The sequence below is a fragment of the Taeniopygia guttata genome, chromosome 19 (genome assembly GCF_048771995.1).
Source record: "Taeniopygia guttata chromosome 19, bTaeGut7.mat, whole genome shotgun sequence".
Classification (NCBI taxonomy): Eukaryota; Metazoa; Chordata; class Aves; order Passeriformes; family Estrildidae; genus Taeniopygia; species Taeniopygia guttata.
Window position 1 is genome coordinate 4,598,812 of NC_133044.1, and position 20,179 is coordinate 4,618,990.

Sequence of the window (20,179 nt, forward strand, 5' to 3'; positions counted from 1 at the left end):
TGGCCACCCTCCCCTTCCCCTCGTCCTGCTGCTCCCTGCGCAGCCAATCTGGGCCCATGTTGGGCTCCCATAAACTCTGTTTTTTCCATTCCCGTCCTGGCTCGGAGGCACTGTGTTTCCTGTGCTCATAGGAACAGTACTCTGGTCACAGGACCCAGCTGCTTACACATACCCCATATGCTTCCCCTGCCTCGCACACACGTAAGCGTGGCTCCCACATCCCAGCCCGGCGCATTGCGTGCGGGGCAGCTCATCCATCTGGGGGCAAGATCCCTTCGCTTTTCTCAGGCATCAACTCTCAGTGTCTGTCTGAGCCCCAGCCAGAAACGCCTCAGTGTCAGTGGCGACTCCAAAAAAGCTCCGCAAAAAATAGGGGGTGGCTTTAGATCTTATAATGAGATCAACAGAATAATAGCACCAGCTTCCTGCTGGAGCCAGGGTCGCAGGCTGTCTTCCTGGCCTGGGTCAGGCAGGGACCTCCTCTTCCCAGCCTGTGGCCAGTCCAGCACCGCTGTGGGCAGCGGGCAGCGATCACAAACCATCCCTGGTGAGCACAGAGAGGGTATCGATGGCCTTCGTGATGCAGGGCTGTGTCTGAGGCCCACCAGGACGCTTGGCAAGGAGCAGGGAGGGTAGGGGAGCACAGCACGGGATGGATGGAAGGCCCGGGGCAGGTCTGAGCCTCACTGTGCTCCGTGTGTGTCTCGTTGCAGACGATCCCATCCGTTTGCTCAGGGAAGTGGTTCTGCTGACGGACGACCGGAACCTGCGAGTCAAAGCGCTGACCCGCAACGTGCCGGTGCGGGACATCCCCACCTTCCTCAAGTGGGCTCAGGAGGGCTGAGGAGGCCAAGCGGGGCCCAGGGCCCCTGAGCGAGTCACGCAGCCCCTGAGGGTGGGAGCCCGGCTCCAGCGCCGCCGCCGCCAGCCCACCACGAACAATAAACGCCACGTCTTCAACCCACCCCAGAATGGCCGTGCTGCCGAGGGCCCCCTGAGGGCAGACCAGCCGGGAAGGTCATTGCTGCGGATGGTTCACGTGGAGGCTGGGCCGTTGAGGGTCCCGCCGGCCTTTGGGCAGTGCCAGCGCGGGGCTGGAGAGCCCTGCTGGCGAGGGGAGCTTTGGGTGAGCCCTGTGCTGGCTCACCAGCCTTTCGCTTGGTTTGCTTGGGTGCAGAGAGCTCGAGTCACGCCTCGGTGGCTCTTTGGGTTTGTAGGTTGTGTAGGGCAGAGATTGGGGACACGCCGGCACAGACTTTGGGATTGTTTAGTCCAGCCTGTACCCCTTGGAGAGGCCATGGATTTCAAGGGCAGGTTTGCCCCTGCCCCAGCCTATTTGTTCTGCATGGCCAGACAGCCCCAGGTCCCCATGCCCTTCCCCACCGTGTGCTGCCCCATGCAGGAGTGCTGCTTGCAGAGGGGTTTGTCCTCTCTGTGGTGCAGGGTTTGCTTGTTGAGTTTCATTTTTTCGGTGTAGGTTAGTTTTCAGGTGCGTGCCCTGCCTGCTTTGCTGGGGGAGGCTTTGAACACCCCCACAGCTGCTTTTTCCTGATCCCCTGCCCAGCCCAGCCATTGCTTGTCCCTTCCCTTCTCCCCCAAACCCTTTGTCCTACCCTGCTACCTTAAACCACGCTTTTGACCTAAGACTCAGCGTGAGGCGAACAAAATTCTCCAAGGACCCTGGGACTGGCTGTCCCATGGGTACTGTGTGTCCTCACATTGCCACACGCTCCTCTTCATGTGGGATCTGGCTTCTGCCTATGGCTGCAGAGTCAGAGAGAACCACAGAAATGCTCAGCCCCACTATTTGCCTAGCTCAGAGGGTCCACGGATGGAGCCATTGCCTCGTCCCTGGGTCATTTTTGCGCTTGGATTTGGGGTTGGGGTGCTGCTCAGCCTTCCACACCGCACGTTGTCCCATCACCAAGTGTCCCGTCCCCAGTGACACACCCGATACAGAAGCTGAGAGGGAGCATTAACCCCTGAACCAGAGCCCCTGGAGCTCTGTCAAGTCCCAGTCCCACGAGCCGAGGGTGGGAGCAGCCCCAAGGCCGCCCCTGGTCCCCGCTGGGGCGCCACAGCCGTGGGAGGGACGTGTCAGAGGTGGTGGAGGAAGCAGCAGGACAGAGCCCAGCGTTTTCCTTCCCTGTGTGGGTGGCTCGGGGCTGGAGTGTGCATCAGGAAGCGCAGTTACCCCCGTGCCAGCTGCCAGCCCCACGGGCAGGGCCGGCACAGGGTCAGAGCCTGGGCAGCACGATGGACACGCGGGTTGTGCTGCATGAGCTGTGCCAGAGCAGTGCCCAGCCTGGGGCAGGGGCACAGAGCTGTGCTGCAGGGCCCACAGAGACTTTGGGGTGCCCACGGCTGCTGTGGGGCACACGGAGCCATCGGGCACAGCACCCACGCCCCATTCCTTGCCCACAGCCCTGCTGGCTGCCAGCTTTGCAGAGACTTTGCCTTCTCCTCCACGCCGGGTGTGTTTCAGTGTTTGTTTTCTTACAGCGCTGCCCCAGTGCTCCTTTCCGAGTTACCACCAGCCTGGAGGGCCCCGCAGCTCTGCCAGATGTGTCACAGGCTCGGCCATGGGACAGTTTTGGTGCTGCCAGACCAGGTGGCACAACAGCGAGCAGAGCCTGAGCACCTGGGGCCATCCCTGCCAGGCTGCTGGGAGCCCTTGTCTTGGGCAGCGCCCGCGTTCGGGATGTTCAGTTGGTTTTCATAATTTTTAGTATTAAACATGTGTCAGTGCAGCGTGGTGTGTCATTTGTTGTCGGCCCATGAATTGCTGCTGAGGTTGGGCTGGGGGGACACCAGGGAGGGACAGCAGTGGGACATACTGTAAGGATGACAACAGCTCTGTCCCACCTGCATCTGCTGCTGAGGGGGTCTGGGCTAACCAGATGCACAACAAAGCCCCTTGGGCCCCATCCCTGCAGCTCTGCACCCACGGGCGACCCCCGGGGTCACTCCCAGCCCTGCTCAGCTTCAGCCCTGCACCAGCCAGGCCCCTCCCCAGAGAAGAACGCGAGGCCACGCGTGTTAATGTCACTTTATTGCTCATTCCGTTTCGACTATAGAAAAAAAAAAGGGCGAGAAGCCCGTGTACAAATTGGACGTGATACAGGAGGGGCTGGGGCCCCGCTGGGCGCTGCCAGCTGTGCTTTGGGTGCTGCCACCGCCACAGTCACCCCACGGCAGCTCCGGGGGACACTGCCGGCCCCGGGGGACCGGGCCAGCCCCGGGAGGCTCGGGGGGCAGCTGGGCAGGAGCGGCCAGCTCGGGCTAAGGCACAGTGGCTGTGAGGCCGGGGACAGTCGCTGCTGGCGGCCGCCCGGAGCCTCGTGTGCAAAGGAGAGGAGGGGGCTCAGGAGGGGGGAGAAGCTTCACATTAGCCCCAACGGAGGGGTCAGGGCACGGGCCGGGGGGGTCCAGGCTGGGGGGACTCGGCCCACACCGAGCAGAAGGTGGGAGAGGGGTGCGCTGGTGGCAGAAGGTGCCCGAGGGGGACTCGGCCCCAGGTCACACGCACCCCCCGGGCTCTGCCCCACGGCCCCCTCCGACAGCCCCTGCCCACCTCCCGTAGCTGACAAACCAGAGACCGCTTTGTCTTTGTCATGGACCCACCGGCCCGGCCCGGCCGCGCTGGAGACGGGCGTCTTTGGCAAAAATAAAAAAATAAAAAATCATCAAGGCGAGTGGCCGCCCGAGGGCGAATCCGCCGGGTCCCGGGGCTGGCCCGGGTGCCTCGGGCATCCCTGATGGCGAGGCAGGGCCCAGGGGCTCAGTCTGGGACAGGCCCTGCCCCACCTCCCAAAAACCACGGGGAGCAGCCGGCTGAGCCCTGCGCTCGGGACGGGAGGTCAGTGCTCGCTCCGGGCCGGGAGCATCGCCATTCCCCGGCCCGCCCAGCACGGACCTGACCGCCGCTGCCCCGTCCCGCTCCCGCTGCTCAGACCCCACCGTCCCCCTCCGTCAGTCCGTCCCCGAGCCCCGGGGGCTGCCCGGGCACACATCCCGGCCGCTCCCGCCCGGCACGGCGGCGTCGGGACGAGCTACTCACGGCGGGCGGGGGGCACAGTCCGGTCCCGTCGCGCCGCAGCCGAGCGCCGGTGGGTCCCACCGCGGGGCCGCGGCGGCTCCCGAGGGCGTCCCCCGGCCCGGGGCAGCCCTGAGGTAAGGAGCGGGCTCATGTCCTCCAAAGCCTCGGGGCGCAGCCCGGCCTCACAGCTTGTGCGTCGCCGCCGCCCGGTGCCGGGGTCCCCACGGCAAGGGGCGGAGGTGCCGCGGGGTCAGTCCCTGATTGATCGGCTTCTCCCGAGCGAGCCGGGCCGCTGGTCGAGGGACACGCCGTCCATCCGTGCCGGAGCAGCTCTCATGGCACCTTCTCTACGAGCGAGTTCTCCGGGACCGTCGGCAGCGCCAGGGGACGAGCACCCATCACCTCTCGCCCCCCCAGCTCCACACGGGGCAGCGAGGGGAGCCCCCCGGCCCCCCCAGCCCCCCGGCCAGGCCGGTGCTAGGGGGGCGAGTATCGCTCTATGGTCCGGGCGGCCTCGGTGTGCAGGTGTGGAGCCTGCACCAGCACCTCGGCCGCCTTGTCCTGGCTCAGCCCCAGGTGCTCGGCCGTGAACTTGGCCAGGGGATAGAGGCTCTCCATGGCCTTGGGGTCGCTGAGGAAGTGCGAGGTGTGGGACAGCAGCTCGGCCGCCTTCTCCTGCTTGAGTCCCAGCTGGTCGGCCGTGAGTCGGGCCATGGCATAGACGCTGTCGGGGAAGTCCAGCTTGGCTTTGCCGTCGGGGCCGGCCGCGTGCATCTTCATGTGGCTGATGAGGTTGCGCTGCTGGGCGAACTTGCCGCCGCACACCTGGCACTCGTAGGGCTTCTCGCCCGAGTGGATGCGCATGTGCTCGGTCAGGCGGTACTGCCGGGTGAAGCGCATCCCGCAGGCGTCGCAGGCGAAGGGCTTCAGGCCCAGGTGGCTGCGCATGTGGCGGGTCATGGTGCCGCGCTGCGTGAACTTCTTGCCGCAGATGGTGCAGGGGTAGGGGCGCGTCAGCCAGTGCGTCTTCTCATGCTGCCGCAGCGTGGCCGGGTCCTTGTAGGACTTGTCGCAGGAGGAGCAGCGGTAAGGCCGCAGGATGTCACCCAGCCCCGGGCCACCTTTGTCCAGGAAGGGCACGGCCTGCTCGGCCGCCGCCTTGTGATAGAGCTCCTCTTCGTTGTGGGCCTCCACGTGGGCGTTCAGCTGCTCGGAGCTGGGGAAGCCCTTGCCACAGGGGATGCAGACGTACAGGTTGTCACCCAGGCTCTCCGGCTCGTAGCCCAGGTGGTTGCAGTAGCGGTCCAGCGCGTCCCCGGGCGAGGGGCCCTCGCTGCTGCCCGTCTCCTCGCTGGTGCTGTTATCGGGCTCCAGGTCGTTGCTCTCCACGCTGGGGTAGCGGGGCTGCGGAGCCGCGGGCGGCGATTCGGCCTTCTCCTCCCGCTCCAGCTCCTTCTCTGCCTCCCCCTCGTCCAGGTAGGGGCCCAGGGGCTCGTGCTTCATCCAGCGGTACATCAGCTCTCGCCCGTCAGCGCGGGGCAGCGGGGGCTCGGCGCAGGGCGGCGTGCTACGGAAGGGGTCGGGGGCGTGGGGGTGTCCCCCCGGCTCACCGCCCGGCGGGGAGTCCTTGTAGGCAGCGGCGTGGCTGCCCAGCAGGCCGGCGCTGACGGGGGGGCTGTCGTGCCGCGGGGGCAGCGAGGGCTCTCGGGGCTCGCTGGGCAGCAGGCGGTCGGTGGGCAGGAGCTGGGCAGAGGGGCCGGTGGGGCTCTTCTTGGAGAGGTCGAGGCCGCAGGGCGGCGAGCAGTGGCGCTCGGGCGGGCACAGCCCGTGGGGGTGCAGCGGGGCGCCCTGGGCGGCCGAGGCGTACAGCTCCCCACACTGCGTGTTGAGCGGCGCCGCCGGCTCCACGGGCGGCAGGTCCACGGGCCGCGGCGTCCCCGAGTAACAAGCCTGGATGACCGGCGTGGCGGCCCGCAGCCCGCGGCCCAGCTTGTAGGGTGCGTAACCCCCGCGCAGGTGGCAGTACTTGCCGCTGCGCTTCAGCTTCTTCTTGCAAAGGGCCACCAAGCCGGGGATCTGGAGGTAGCTGGCGGCAGCCAGCACAGCGCCCAGGCTCTGCTCGCTGCCCGGCTCGCACTCGGCCAGGCGGCCGGTGTAGATGAAGTCAAGGATGAGGCGGAAGATGCCGGGGCTCACCATCTCATGGTCCAGGTTGAGCAGGTTGTCGTGGACCACCAGCGACTTGAGGTAGGCGCTGCTGGCGGCCAGGATGTTCTTGTGCGCGCGGAAAAGCGCGTTCTGCACCACGATGATCACGTCGCACAGGAAGCCCTTGGTGCGCTGCGTGTTCAGCTGGAGCAGCAGCTGCCGCGAGTGGCTCGGCACCTCCATGGCGTCCAGCATCCCGCTCCGAGCCCGCCGCCCTGCAACACACCGGCCGCCCCGTCAGCGCCGTGCCCGGCCCCGCACGCCCACCGCAACGCGCGGGGGGCTCGACGTGCGCGCCCGGGGCTTCACCCACGCGTGGGGTGGGCGGCGTGGGAGGGGCGGGTCTCAGCCCCACGCACCGCTGCCTCCCGGCCGCTCTGCGCGGCCGCCCGGCCGGTGCCACCGCTTATATGGGGGCTTGTTTCTCGGCGGGTCGGGGGGGCGGGAGGGGGGCGAAAACCCCCGGAGGGTTTTGGAGAAAGTGACATCACCCGCCGCCGCCGCCGCCAGTGCCGCGCCCCGGCCCCGCCAGCCGTGGGATCCCGCGACCCCGCGCCCACCTGCCGCGGGAGAGCGGCGGGGGGACACCCCGACCCGGTGTCCGCCACCCGCCCGCCGATCCCCGCCGCCGTCCCGCTCCCCGCCGCGCCTCCCCGCTTCTTATGCGCCCCGGTCCCGGGAGGCGGCCGGCCGGACCCCTCGGGCGCCCCCCGCCCCCGTTTCCTCTCCCCCCCTCGAGGTGAGCGGGGGGATGGTTGGGGGGGTGGGGGGCAGCGGGACCCTCCCCTCCCCGCCTCCGTCCCGGTGCCGGTGCCCCCCCGCCCAGGTGCGTAAAGCCAAGCGCCCGCGGAGCTGCTTTTTCGGCCGATTTCCCCCGTATTTCGGGGTGTTCCCCCCCTCCTTTTACCTGGGCGTCCGGTGGCCTCCGCCAGCCAGCCGAGGTCTCGGTGAACTCTCATGGCTCAGCCCCGGGGGGGCCGCCGCCGGTTGCTGCTCCCCTCCACCCTCCTCTTCCTCTGCTGCTTCTCTTCCTCCATACCCCGCGCTCCCGGCCGGTCCTACGGAACGGGAGGAGGAGGAAGAGGAGGAGGAGGTGGCTGTGGAAGAAGCAGCAGCGGTTCCTCGGGGTTCCCGACGCCGCCAGCTCGGAGGTGAAACCCGGGCTGCGAACTCCCCCTGACCCCGGCCTGAACTCCGAGCAGCGCCGCTGGCTGTTAAAGGGACGGCGGGAGGTTTTCCTCCTCCCATCCCCGGGCGGGGCACCGACAAGCCGGGCCCCCCCGCTCCCTTTACACACCCCTCCCTCCCCATCCCGGTCTCCTCCTCCTCCTCCCAGCCCGGTTTTTCCCTCCTCCCGGTCATCTCCTGCCGCGCCCCGGCCGCCCCCTCGGGGGTCTCTATCCTTAGGACATCGCTCTTTGCCCGGGGCCAGCCCGGCTGGGGCCGGGAGCCCCAAGAGGGGGGACCCGGGGTGTCCCCGGGCAAAGGGCGAAGTGTCCCCCCCGTCGGTACCGCTCGTAGGGCGCCATCTAGCGGCCCCGGTGCCGCACCCCGCCCGGTACCGGAGGCGGCTCCTCCCCGCGCAGGTGGGACCCGACGGGGCGGACGGGGCTGGGGAACGGGAGAGCGGAAAGCGGAGGGGCTCCGCTTGCGGCCCCGCCCGAGGGATGGGTGCCGACACGCAAAGCGGGGTGGCACCCATCGGCCGGGGAGGCTGGAGGGGGTGGTGTGGTTTTGGGGTGCAGAGGGTGGAACATGGTGTCCGATGAGTGGAGGTGATGTTGGGCAGGGTTCGGGGAGCAGGGAGGGAAGGCAGACCGGCGTGATTCGCTGGTGAGGGGCGAGAGCAGAAAGCGGGAGGGGCGCGCAGCGCTGGAGCCCAGATGTGCTGTGGCGATGGCTCAGGGTGGGCTGGGGGCTCGCGGTGGTTTGGGACGAGGAGGAGAAAGAGGAGGAGGAGGGGGAGGCAAAGCCACGTTTCTCCCGGCTTCATCCCTCCAGCCTGAAAAAGCTGCTGGGCTTGAGGTGCAGCATGGGGTACCCCCCTTGGCGCGGGGGGGAGCCGCCTCTCGCTTCACACTTTCACTTCTCCTTTCTCACAGCCGCAGTCTCTTGCACAACCTCCTGGTACAGCAAAGCATCGCGATGGGCTTCCCCAGGCCGGCTGCTAATCCTGGGGTGTCCCGCTGGCACCCCCTGACCTGAGCAGGGCACCCCCTGACCTGAGCAGGGCACCCCGAGCAGTGCCATCCCTCCCGCTTGTGCTCTTGGGGTTTCAGCCCATAACCCTGCTCCCCCTGTGAATGGCAGCCAAGGTGGGGTCCCTGGTGCTTGGGACAGGGTTTGGCCAGCCCTGAATTTGGGACAAAAAAGGATGGGTGCTGGCAGGGAAGGTGCAGGCTGGTGGCAGCCGTTGCTCTCCCAGCTCAGCACACTCACCTGGAACTCATCCTCGGATTCCCTTCAGATTCAGCGTGTCCCAGCTCACTACGGAAACGTCACCCTGGGACCGGGCCGGAGTGTCACTGCCCACGGGCTCATCCCGGGCACCGGCTCAGAAATTCCCCTCCCTGCTCCCCGCGCTGGGCTCTCGCCCACAGGAAGTGCCGGGATCCTGGGAGCGGGACGTGGGCGACCCTCGTTAGAGCCGCGGTTAAATCCCAACTCCCCGGGCACTAATTTCTCCCCCCTCTCCCATTTTTTTTTTCTCCCCCTCCCGCTCTTCAATTAACGGCTGGAAGTGTTTCAGGCTCTGGCAGCGAGCTCTGGACGTCGCTGTGAGCGATGGCTCCCGCGGGCTCCGTCCCGGTAATTTATGGGGCTGAGCTGCATAAATCACGGCAGCGAGCGGCTCCCAGACAGCCGCATCCCCCGGGGCCGGCCGGGACCCCGGGCTGCCCCAGCTACCTGCTGAGTGACGCCGAGCCCCTGGGGCAGCGGCCGAGGGAGGCAATGGAAAAACCCTTCACCTTTTCCACCCTCCTTCGCAGCTCCTCTCCCGTTCCCGGCCTCTCCCAGGAGCGGAGGGGCGGATCGGTGCCCGCAGGGTTTTGGGGCAGGTGGAGGGGGGTTTCTTGCACCAGTGTTTCCCCCGTCCTGTCCTGCTCAGCCTTCTGGAGGGATCCTAACACAGCAGCCTGAGCCAGCGTTCTGCACCCAAAGCTCTCAAAACCCGCCGGGTGTCCCCAGGGAGCTGCAGCCGATGTGCGGCTCCGAGGGACGGAGAAGAGGCAGCGCCGGCGAGCGGCAGCGCGCAGAGAAAAGGGCATTTTCGCCTCAATGTGCTGAGCAGATTGGAACCAGCTCTGGTTAAGTCATTGGCTCTGTTGGGAGGTCTGAGCTGGAGCGTTTCCCGCCTGTGCCCCCTCCCCACGATCAATCAAAGTTGCAGCAAATTAGCCCAGATGCTGGGAGATTCGGTTCAAATCCAGCTGTGGTTTGGATCGCGTTCGCATGCCTGGCTTCATGTGGGACCTGGGCTTTTGGACAGGATACAGCCCCCCGGTCTCTGCAGGGCCCTGTTTCCCAGCGCAGCCTCTCCCCAAAGCCCACACACATGTCTTCCATTACTGGCCTTGGCCAGCGGGGCCGCATCCGGCAGCGCCAGGAGCCCGCAGCCCCCGCTGGCAGCCCGCGCTCATTCCCCGCCGGTGTCGGGGCACAGCAGCCCCAAAATGCGCCCCCCACCCCTGTGTGTGCAGGGGATGCGTGTCCCCTCCACCTGGGCTGGGCTGAGGCTGTGAAACTCATGGCAGTGCTGAGCCCTGGGGCACCCCTGCCCGTCTCCTGAGCCGTTCTGGTGCCAAGCCCTGCCTGCTGCAAAGCAAGGATGGGAACAGCCACGGGACCCTGCCAGGTTCTCCCAGGGTGCCCCCCCTTCATGAGAGGATCCGGGATGGGCAGAGCTTCCCTGGCACAGCACGGGCCCAGCCGGGTGGCTGCTCTCTGCTGAGCTGTCCGGGTGGCATCGCTGCGGTGGACAGTGGGAGTTGTTCCCTGTGGGGTGATGGAGCAATAAAACCCCTTTCTTTTGGGGTGCCACTGAGAGGACCCTTTTTTGCAGACAGATACTTGGTCAGACAAGGCACCTCTCCCTGCAAGGTGATTTTTCATGGAGCAGGGCAAGCCTTCCTTGTGGAGGGATATCCAGGTGCACAAGAGGCAGAATTGAACAGCGGGAGCTGAGATTGGGAGAGACCTCAAGAATTCATCCCCCAACCCCAGCAGGGTCACCCAGGGCTGCCTGCACAGGACCTTGCCCACTGGTTTTGGGTATCTCCAAGGGCAGGTGCTCCCCTCCCAGTGTGGAAGTGCTCCCTGATGGCCAGAGGAAGCCGTGGGACTCAGTCTGTGCCACCTGCCCCTGGTCGGAGCTGAGGCTGGCTCTGTCCCCTCCTCGCCCTCCCTCCAGGGCTGTGTGTGCACTGTGAGGTCCCTGGAGTCTCTGCCTCTCCTCACCGGGGAGGTGCTCCAGTCCTTTACTCTCCCCAGTGCTCCTTCCCTGGACTCTCTGCAGTATTTCCATGCTGGGAGCCCAGCACTGGACACAGCACCCCAAGACTGAGCAGGGGGAAGGATCCTGTCACTGCTGTCAACCAGCACAGAGCAGGACACCATTCACCTCCTTCATCCCAAGGACAACTCCCTGTCCCCCAGGACCCCCAAGGGCTTTCCCATGAACTCTTGTCCAGCTGGACAGCCCCTGGGATATCCCAGAGCTCAGGTATCTCCCTCCCCAGGAGCAGGGCTTTGAAATTCCCCTTTCTGAGCTGGTGGGCAATGGGATCCCATCCTTATGGGGGGATGTTTGGGAAGACAAGGACAAGGACAGTCATCCCATTGCTCTGTGGGGCAATGGAACCCCTTCCTTGTGGGATGGTGCCTGATGGGGTGACAGGACCTGATGAGAATCCTGACCCTGTTGGCCAGAGTTTGGTGAGATGATGGGACCTCTTTCTTTATGGGTGATGCTTTGGGGGCAATTTTATCAACAGGGGGCAATTTTCAGTCAAACAAGGGCACCCATCCCTGCCAGGTGCTGTTTCCTGGGGCAGTGGGATGGCACTTGATGGGGTGATGGGAGCCCTTCTCTGCAGGCAGCTGATGGATGCCTGGTGAAACAATGGGACCCCTTCCCTTTATGGGTGATGCTTCACGGGGCAGTGGGAAGGGAATTTTCCTTGTGGTAAAACGCTCAAATCGGGTGAGGAACACTTCCAGCAGGGGTCACATTTTGGGACTTGAAGCGATAAAACCCTTTCCCTTCAAATTGATGCATCCAGAGGCAATAAAATCCCTTCCTTGTGGCAAAGACCCCCCACCCTATGAATTCACAATGGCACAATCCTTTCCTCTCTCCCTTCCTCCTTCAATCCCCCTTCCCAAACCCTACAGGTGACTTCCCCCTCCCCACCCACATCACCAGCACCTCTCACCCCCCTCCCACGACAGGGACACGGCTGTGTCACCGGTGGGAAGCCCACGAGATGGCAGCAACGGGCCACGCTCCGGGATGCGACATCCCATCCTCGGGGGCCGCGACCCCCCGACTTTACGTCCCGGTCCCCCGACGCGCACAAGGTGCGCGTCGGGGGACCGGGACGTGAAGTCGGGGGGTCGTGGCCCCCGGTGGAACGACGGAGCTGCGCAGCCGGTTGCGGGTGGGCCGGCCCCGGTTGCTGACTAATCCCGGGCTGAGTCACGGTTGCGGCGGGGAGCGCTGCGGCAGCGATTCTCCACCTTCCCTTCCCCAACCGGAGAGCCCCGACGGGGCGAGCGCCGGTGCTGCGTGGGGGAAAATAAAAAAAAAAAAATAAAATGGATGGGGGGGGGATAGGAGAGGCATACCCCTATTTAGAAGGGTTTTTTGGGGAGTTTTAGGGTGGCAGCAGCTTGAGCGGGGTGGAGGATGGGGAGGGGTTAATTTTGCGAGCTGCTTTGTAGGTATTTGGGGGTGTTAGGGGTGAAGGAGTGGGGGGATCGTGGTTTGAGGTTCCCGTAGCAGCGTGTGGCCTTGCAGCAGCGCGGATGCTGGCGGGCGCGGATGCTGCTGTCAATGACAACGCCGCTGTTGCTGTGGTTACCGGTGTGATGCTTCGCCAGAGCAGAGTGAGGTCAGACGGCTCCAGCAGGAATGGGAGGGGGGGGATGATGCGTGGATGGATAGATGGATGGACAGGTGCATAAAAGGGGGATAGGATGCTCCCAAATCCCTCTGGATATGACTCTAGGCCCATCCCGGGGGAGGTGCTGGCACTTGGGAAGGAGCACGAGGCCAAAATGAACTCACCCGTGAAGTCACAACCTTCTTCTGTAGCACTGATGGGTTTTGGGGGACCCAGCCCTGCTGGGAGTGAGGGTCAGGCCCCACTGTGAGGCTGGAGGGCAGCACAGTGCTGCGGTGGGTTGTTCACACCGTGTATTCCGAACTGGCCCCCCACCAGCACTTGTGCTGTCCAATTGTCGTGCAGCGCATTGGGGTGGCACCCATGGGTGCTTGTGACACTGGAAGGACATGGGGTGTTATGAGGGGGCACGTGGGAGGTGCTGCTCAGGATATTGTTGTGGGTGAGTGATGCAGGTGGGCAGGGGGCACCTCCAGGCTGGTGCCCGAGCCTGGGGACCCCCGTGCAACCCCTTCCCGTGACGGGGAGCTCAGACAGCCCCAAATCAGCAGCCCCGTGGTGGTGCCACGGTGCCAGGATGGGGCCACGTTCTGACCCAGTGGGGTGGTCAGGGGTGATGGGTGCGTGGATGGACCCCTCGTGGCTGGGCCAGGGGGTGCCCCACGCCGCACTCCCAGGGGGACAGGACCCCCGGTTTGTGTCTCACTGGGTGCACCTGGGTCTGGCAGCAGGTGGAGAAGGGATGTGGGGCGCTGGGTGCTGCTCCACTGTCCTCCTCGAGCAGCCAGGGAACAGGGGGGGCTCCGGAGGGGTCGGGGGCGGGCCGGGGTCCTGTTGCAGCCCGGACCCCCTGCCCGGCTCCGGCCCGCTGTCCTCCCCCCGCGCCGATATAAATAGTAGCGTCTTCCCGTTCCCTAAATTTCCTCGCTGACGTAGCGCTCACGTCATTGTGTAGGTTGATGCTTTTCTATGAATGAGCCGAGATCCCCGTTACTACGAGCCCGATCCTATAAAAGCCCCGCGCGCTGCGGACAGCGCAGCACCGCCACCGGCACCGGCCCCGCCGGGAGCCGCGGGGCCCGCAGGAGGTAAGGCACCGGCTGGGTTGGCCCGCAGGTAAGCGGGGACGGAGCCCGGTGCGGGGGCGGGAGGGGGCAGCGGAGCCCCGCGGTACCGGGCGCTGCACCTGCCGGCGGCGGGGCGGGGGTGAGGCGGAGCGGAGGGCACCGGGGGCCGGGGCGGGGGTGGGGGGAGCTCTGCGGCGGGCGGGGGCGGTGCGGAGCCGCCTGGCGCAGCCCCACGTGCGGACCGGGCGGCGGGGGCGGCACCGGCGGGGGCGGCACCGGCGGGGGCGGCACCGGCAGGGGCGGTGCGCGGGGGCCGCCCCGGGGGGCGCACGGCGGGACCGGCCGCCCGCACCTCGCGGGGGTTGGGGGGGCGGCCGTGTGCGGGGCCGTGCGTGTGAGTCCCGCTCTGCGGTGACACCGCTGTCCCCCCCCGTCCCCGCCGCCACCCCCGACGGGACCCCCGTGCCGCGGTGCCGCCGTGCCGGGCGCTCTCCGCCGCCGCCTCCCTCGGGTTCCCCGCAGCCCCGCGTCCCCAGCCCGGGTGCTGCCGGCTCCGCAGCCCGAGGAGGGGGGGGGTCCATCGCCTTCACCCCGCTGCGTCTAAAGAGCGCGGAGACCCCGTCGAGGAGAGCCCGAGTCAGAGCGTCGGCACCTTGGCTCTAGACTGCTTACTGCTGCGTAGGGACAGGACAGTAACAGTCTACAGTCATGGCTACTGAAGCATGACCCACCGCCGGCACCACCGGCACCGGCACCGGCAGCGGCACCGGCAGCGGCCCGCACCGGGCCCGGCCCCGCCGCAGCGCCGGGGGGCGGGCGCTGTCCGTGGTGCTGAGCCGTCGGGGATGCGCCCCGCCGGGGGCGGGGGCAGGGCGGGACGGGGCGGGGATGGGGGGGTGTCCCGGTGCCCGCCTGACCCCGCTCTCTTTTTCCCCCCCCGCAGACACCGACCCCCCCACGGCGGACGCCCCCCCCGCCTTCCCGCTGCAGCCCAGGTAGGGGGGGACTCCCGGCGGGGCGGACACGCGTGGGAGGGCAGGGGGCGGGGAAGGCGGGGGGTGGGCGGATGCTACCGATGCTGCCGATGCTACCGACGCTCCCCCCCGCTCCCAAGCACCGGGAGTCCCCCCCCCAGCGCCGCCGGTGGGGGTCGGGCGCGCTCGCTGCGGTGGCGGGGACGCCTCCTCGCCGTCGCCAAGGCACCGGCTGCCCCCTCCCATCCCGCCCTCCCGGTCCCCCCCACTCCGACGCCGCCCGGGCGACCGTGGCTTTAGATTGTTACTGTGCCGCTGGGGGGGTAACAGTCTACAGCCATGGTCGCCGGGACAGGCGGACTCGCAGCGCGGGCAGCACCGGCTCCCCCCACTCGCCCACCCCCGGGGGTCCCCGCGGCGGCGGCGGCGGAGCGGCGGGGGTCCCGTCGGGGGCGGCCCGCCTCCCGGGGCAGTAGGAGCTCACATGCAGGATGCAGCTCACCGCACATCAACTCTTACTGTTCGGGGGGGCGGGCGCCGAGCGGCTCCTCCTCGGGCAGCGGGAACCATGGGGACCCCCCTTCTCGGATCCCCCGCCCCGCAGCCCCTCACCTGCCCTCCCGGCGGGGACCCGCAGCCCCTCGGGGACCATCCCTCCCGCCGCATCTGTCCGCTCTCCGGCCGGGGTCCCGTTCCCCCGGGCCGTTCGCGGAGCGGGGCCGGCGCGGCGGGGACTGAGCGCGGCCGGCGGGGCCGGGGCGGGGGCGGCCGGGGGCGGTCGCGGGTTGCACAACCCGCCCGGCGCGGCCAGGAGATTCCTGAGCGGCGAAGTCAGAGCGGCCCGGCCTGCCCCGGCACCGGGCACCGGGCCTTCAGCAGCCGGCAGCGACCGGTGCTGGCTGGGCAGGGCTCCCCCGGGGGGCACCGGGGACTCACAGCCCTGGAGATGGAGAGAGGGGGTTGGAAGGAAGGGCTGGAGACCATACAGACCTTATGGAGGGGAGGGAGGTACCTAATCCCATGGGGACGCTGGGCATGTAGGGTGAGGCCCAAGTGGGTGAGGGTGACAGTGGTAAGAGTCCCTGAACAAGAACCTTCAGTCTTGGGAGCCTGAAGCACAGGGCTCCTGCAGGTGTCCCACCTAGACCGAGTAAGGGTCATGCGGGGTCCCCTGCTCACACTCTCCCTCTCCAAAGCAGCCCCATTAGGATCCCTCACCCATCTATGGGGTCATGCAGCTGGCAGCTCTGCCCTCATCCAGACAGGCATGGACACCACCAGGTCCCCAGGGACCAGCAGGGCCACAGTGGGACGGATCAGAGGTAGCAGGTCCTTGCTGTGCCCTGCCGTGTCTCTTGCTTGTTCCCTTTGACTCCTGCTTCTCCCATTGCTGCTGTTGGTGACAGGCCAAGCACCTCACACCTCCAGGACGGGGATTTTCGGGCAGTCCCACCAACACTCAGGTAAAACCTCAGCTACGTCCAGCACATCCCCACTGCAAAATTGCCACTGCCACAAAACCCACCCTCCATCCCCTGGGAAACACTTCCTTATTTATGCCCTGTCAACAGCATCACAGCGAGGTCCAGGCCATGGTGACATCAGCGTCCCTTCCAGGGTACCCCTGAGTGAGGGGACAAGTCCCATGGGCAGCAGAGTGGCCCCTTGGACCCCACGCTCCAGCCCGGGAATGTTCCAGCTGCACTGTTGTTTTGAAGGCCAAGTCTTTCCCGCTGACACCCTGGAATCAGTTTTTCTTCCAGAGTCCTTAAAAATATCCTGGATTCCTGACACCGGGACTTGTCTTCCAACGGCGCTTCCAAGCCGCTGGGCCCGGGGCCAGCCGCCAGCGCCAGGGGACAGAGGCTGTCCAGCTCCCGTGCTCCTCCTCAGCACGGAGATCGCGGCCTGCCGGGAAGGAATGCGGTGCCAAGGAGGATCACAGCCCTTACCACGGCCTCTTCCACGGTGGAACGGTGCTCGGCGGGGCACAGGAGCGGCACAAACGCTGCCTGACCTCAGCAACGTGTCCCCGTGCACGCTCTGAAGGACATTCCTGGGACCTCCAAGCCATGACCCCGCAGAGCCCGGCAGCTGAGGACAGGGGTGGACACCGCCCGCAGCCAAGGTCCCAAGGGACTCTCCTGGACAGCATTTCCCTGTGCATCCCTGGGAAAGCACGTGGCCCCAGAAAACTTCCAGACAAAAGCTGTCACCCGCTCCTGGCTTTGCCAAGTGGCATCCTGGCACCGTAGGAATTTAAGGTGGGCTTGGGGGGCTGAGCCAGCAAAGCTGGTGGGGGCTGCAGGAAGAGGTGCTGCTGTTGCCCCCCCAAAGGCCGGGCAGGTGCCCACTGGCCCCACACGCTGTTGCTGCCATCTGACAGCTCTTGGCGAAACGGCCTTTTGTGATTCAGCCGTGTTTATCCCAGCCTGCAGCCCGGCCCAGCGTGGGTTTCCATGGAAAACTTCCATCCAAAACAAGGAGAGAGAAGGAGCTACAGCAGGAGTGACTCAGCCACAACTGGAAGCTTCTGCGAGTGAAGCAGGGAAGGGGGGGGCTGCTCCCTACGGCTTGGTCCTGCTCCAGCAGCGGGGCCCAGGGATGGTCCCGGCTGTCCCCTGCCCCTGCCACTTTGGAGGCAGGACCTTGGCAGGTCTGGGGAAAGCCTCGCTGTAAAACCATCTGGGAAACACACTGGCAGTGACCTCGAGGTGGCATTGGCACAGGGGAAAGGGATGAGGGGAGTGGGGAGAGGTGGGAAAACAGCCAGGAGTTTGCAGGGAGCAGCAGCACTGGTGGTGTCTCTGATCATGCCGGGCTCCTCCTGCCCTCCCCGGACCCTGGCACAGGGCTGGGGGCTCTGCTCACCCAGGGAAGGGGCAGCAAAGCTCTGCCTGGACTCCTCACAGCAGGCTCCTCACAAGCAGGGCCACAGTGAGGCTCCTCCCTGTCCCTGAGGTCACACAAGTGCCTCCAATGGCTGCACTGGGGTATGGAAAGGCACATCTGGGGACAGGGGTGACATCCTCCCTGCCAAAACACCCGGGCTCCCGGTGCTGCTGGTAACACTAGTGACTGTCCCCAGGGCCCTTTTGTCCCAGGTCAAAGTGGCACAGCTGCCACCCAGATCCTGGGCTCACTCCATCACCCCCTGTTTCAGCAACAGCAACAGGCCCACGCTGTTTTTGGGGGAAAAACCAACTGCCCTGGACCACACCGGGTGACGGGTGGGAGGACATCAGCCACTCTTATCTCCAGGCTCACCTCTGCGGGCAGTTCAGCCAAGTTCTGTGGCTGCATCCCAAGAACAGTCCTGGATCTGCGAGAGAGGCAGGGGCCAGCCCGAGGGCAGGATTCCCACGGCAAACCCCTCGGAGCCGCTTCCCTCCTCCCACCGCACCGGGAGCAAGCAGGACCTCCCTGCGCTGCTCACTCGGGCACCTCCTGCGGACAAAGGTCGCGTTTATCCGCTTTTTATTCATTTATTTCAGGAGCCATCTTGAGGGAAAGCAGCAGGTACTGCAGCACCCCAGCTGGGGTCACCCATCCCTCCTGGAGCCACCCGAGGGTGCTGCCTGCTCACTCACCGCACCCGGGGCTTCTTCCCCTTCCTTCCCTCTCGCCAGGAGCCGGCGGTGCCTCCCGGTGCCCGGGGGCTGCGGGGCCGCAGTGCGGGCGGCCGGTGCCTCCCCCGCGCCGGGAAAGCACCGGGAGCTCGGCGACAATCCAACAGCCGGTCACCGCCGGTCTCCCCGCCCTGCCACAGCTGCAGCCCCCAAAAACCCATCCTGTGGTGTCCCCGATGTGGAAACCAAGGGGTGCAGGCACCCAGCACTGCCCGAGCCCCCCCGGGTGACAGCAGAGCGGGTCTGGGCTGAAAGGGGAACAGCCACATCCTCCTGCCAGCATCACCAGCGTGCGGGGGAAAACGGGATGGAGCTGGGAGCTGCTCAGCCCTGCTGCTCTGCTTTAACCCACGGTACCCCGGGTTAACCCAGCTCACTGAGCACAGGAGGGTCCGGCAGCACAGGGTCCTGTGGCTCTCACAGAGCTGGCACTGTGCTGCCTTGCTGCTCAAGCAGGGGGAAAACTCACTTTTTTCACCCAATTTCCTTCTTTTACCAGCTCTACACCCCCAAGGAAAGGCGTGGTTAGAGAAGCTCTGCTAGCTCTCCTCTCCTGAGACTGGTGCACAGTGCTGAGTTGGGCAGAAGCTGAGCAGGACACCTGCAAGTATTACAGCAATAAAGATTTTCCTGTGCTTCTGGATAATACAGAGCCACAAATAGCAACAAGCTTTTCTTGTTTATGGAGGCACTTTGTGCAGGGAAGATTCAACACGTGCACACCGTGCCAGCAGGCATTTCATTCCTGAAACAAACGCCAGCCCTGGCACTGCCAAGGATGAGAGGGTTTTCCAGGCCCAGACCAGCTGGAAGCTTGGCTTAAAAGATATTAAAAACCACGAGGTTTTGGGGTGTCAAACTGCAAGAGCTCTGTGCTCTGCAGAGACTTCCCATGGCTGAACTGAGGGACTCTCCTTTTGAGCAGGTGTTTGAGTGTCTGAAAGCACCTTACACACAGAGCAGTGTCACCCTCCTGCCCTCAACCCCCTCACTGCCACACCCCCACATACATGTTATATACATTATATATAACTTGATATACCTATATATATTATACTGATGTATACAACAAAGCTGAAAAAAGGGGAGACAAAGAACCATTTAGCCTGGCCTGGGTGAACACTGAAGAGCAGAATGTGCAGTGAGCTGTTCTCTGGTCCCTCTGGAGGCACGGAAACACTGATGCTTCACAGGATGGATGGCCACACGTGGCTCACCAGAGCCCTTTTTTATTACAGAGCCCATTCTCAACCCTCCCCAGCTCCTGGGCAGAAGCGTTCCAGGAATTCCAGGTAGGCTTTCCTCTGCGCCGGAGCCGCGGGGATGAAGTGCCCGCCGGGGTGCGTGAGCACAACGGGCTCCACGAAGCACCGGGCCAGCTCCCTGCTCAGGGGCGCCGCGATGACAGCGTCGGTGTCGCCCACGACGTGCAGCGTGGGCAGGGCGATGGGCTCCCGGTAGAAGTGTCCGTGTGCCGGGGCGCGGCTGGCGAACGCGGCCACCAGCACGGCGAAGGCCACCGGGAAGCGCGGGTCACCGCGGGCCCGCAGGGCGCACACCATAGCGGCCAGCGCCGCGCCCTGGCTGAAGCCCAGCAGCCCGTCGAAGGGCCCGTGCTCCTCCAGCGCCGCCGCCACGGCGGACAGAGACTCCTCCAGCCCCGCCGGAGCCGCGGCCGCTTCGCCCGCCTCGAACGTGCCGGGCCCGGAGAACCACCAGCCGCGGGGGGGGTCATCCCCGTCGGGGTCGTCCTCAGCGCCGGCGGGCAAGAGGTGCGGCGCGTCGATGGCCACCAGCTCGGCGCGGCCGCGCAGGGCCTTGCGGAGCGCGCCGGTGCGCTGGCGGAGGCGGCGGGCGCTCTGCCGGTAACCGTGCAGCGCCAGCAGCCGCAGCGGCCGCGCCTCCGCCATGGCCGCGCCGCGGCAGCGCCACTTCCGCCTTCCCGCCGAAACGCCGCGCGCTGATTGGCCGGGGAGGCGAGAGTGGGCGGAGCGCCTCGGCTGAGGCAGCGCGCGCCCCCTGGCGGCGGGAGGTCCCTGAGGGTGGTGAGGGAGGGAGGACGGGGCGGCCCCGGTGCGGTCCGGCCTCGCAACGGGAACTCCCCGCGGACAGCCCGGGTCGGTTCAGGCGGGCAGTG

General features: G+C 66.2%; 4 protein-coding genes and 1 long non-coding RNA gene across 19 annotated transcripts in view; 2 read left to right on the top strand and 3 right to left on the bottom strand.

The window, feature by feature from the left end:
• Nucleotides 1–2,750, top strand: part of SMG6 (SMG6 nonsense mediated mRNA decay factor) — a 104,988-nt gene extending 102,238 nt beyond the window's left edge. For both annotated transcript variants that reach the window (XM_030288064.4, XM_012568706.5), the window contains exon 19: nt 714–2,750. In XM_030288064.4, the coding sequence (XP_030143924.4) occupies nt 714–844 (131 nt within the window). In that variant the 3' untranslated portion in view covers nt 845–2,750. The remainder of the gene's footprint in view (nt 1–713) is intronic.
• A 284-nt stretch (nt 2,751–3,034) lies between these two features.
• On the bottom strand, nt 3,035–7,540 carry HIC1 (HIC ZBTB transcriptional repressor 1). Its single transcript, XM_030288074.4, has 2 exons — nt 7,155–7,540; nt 3,035–6,462 (listed from the first exon to the last, which is right to left on the bottom strand). The coding sequence occupies exons 1-2, from the start codon at nt 7,204–7,206 to the stop codon at nt 4,517–4,519; spliced, it is 1,998 nt and encodes a 665-aa protein (XP_030143934.2). The 5' UTR covers nt 7,207–7,540; the 3' UTR covers nt 3,035–4,516.
• A 5,779-nt stretch (nt 7,541–13,319) lies between these two features.
• On the top strand, nt 13,320–18,711 carry LOC115497748 (uncharacterized). 14 transcript variants are annotated; one of them, XR_012058670.1, is made up of 5 exons: nt 13,370–13,488; nt 14,383–14,434; nt 15,820–15,876; nt 15,985–16,677; nt 16,845–18,711. XR_012058670.1 is itself a non-coding variant. In XM_041720121.2 (4 exons), the coding sequence occupies exons 1-4, from the start codon at nt 13,346–13,348 to the stop codon at nt 16,010–16,012; spliced, it is 252 nt and encodes an 83-aa protein (XP_041576055.1). In that variant the 5' UTR covers nt 13,320–13,345; the 3' UTR covers nt 16,013–18,711. The 14 variants fall into 14 exon arrangements, 6 of the variants coding, with proteins under 6 accessions (XP_041576055.1, XP_072793360.1, XP_072793359.1 ...); XR_012058671.1 differs by having other exon boundaries at nt 17,675–18,711; XR_012058673.1 differs by having other exon boundaries at nt 18,542–18,711.
• On the bottom strand, nt 13,743–15,229 carry LOC140685287 (uncharacterized). Its single transcript, XR_012058677.1, has 2 exons — nt 15,026–15,229; nt 13,743–14,113 (listed from the first exon to the last, which is right to left on the bottom strand). It is a non-coding gene; the product is annotated as an uncharacterized lncRNA (long non-coding RNA).
• A 526-nt stretch (nt 18,712–19,237) lies between the features above and the next one.
• Nucleotides 19,238–19,952, bottom strand: OVCA2 (OVCA2 serine hydrolase domain containing). Its single transcript, XM_012568704.5, has one exon. It carries the CDS (start codon nt 19,950–19,952, stop codon nt 19,290–19,292), a length of 663 nt encoding a protein of 220 aa, XP_012424158.5. The 3' UTR covers nt 19,238–19,289.
• Between the last annotated feature and the right edge of the window lie 227 nt (nt 19,953–20,179).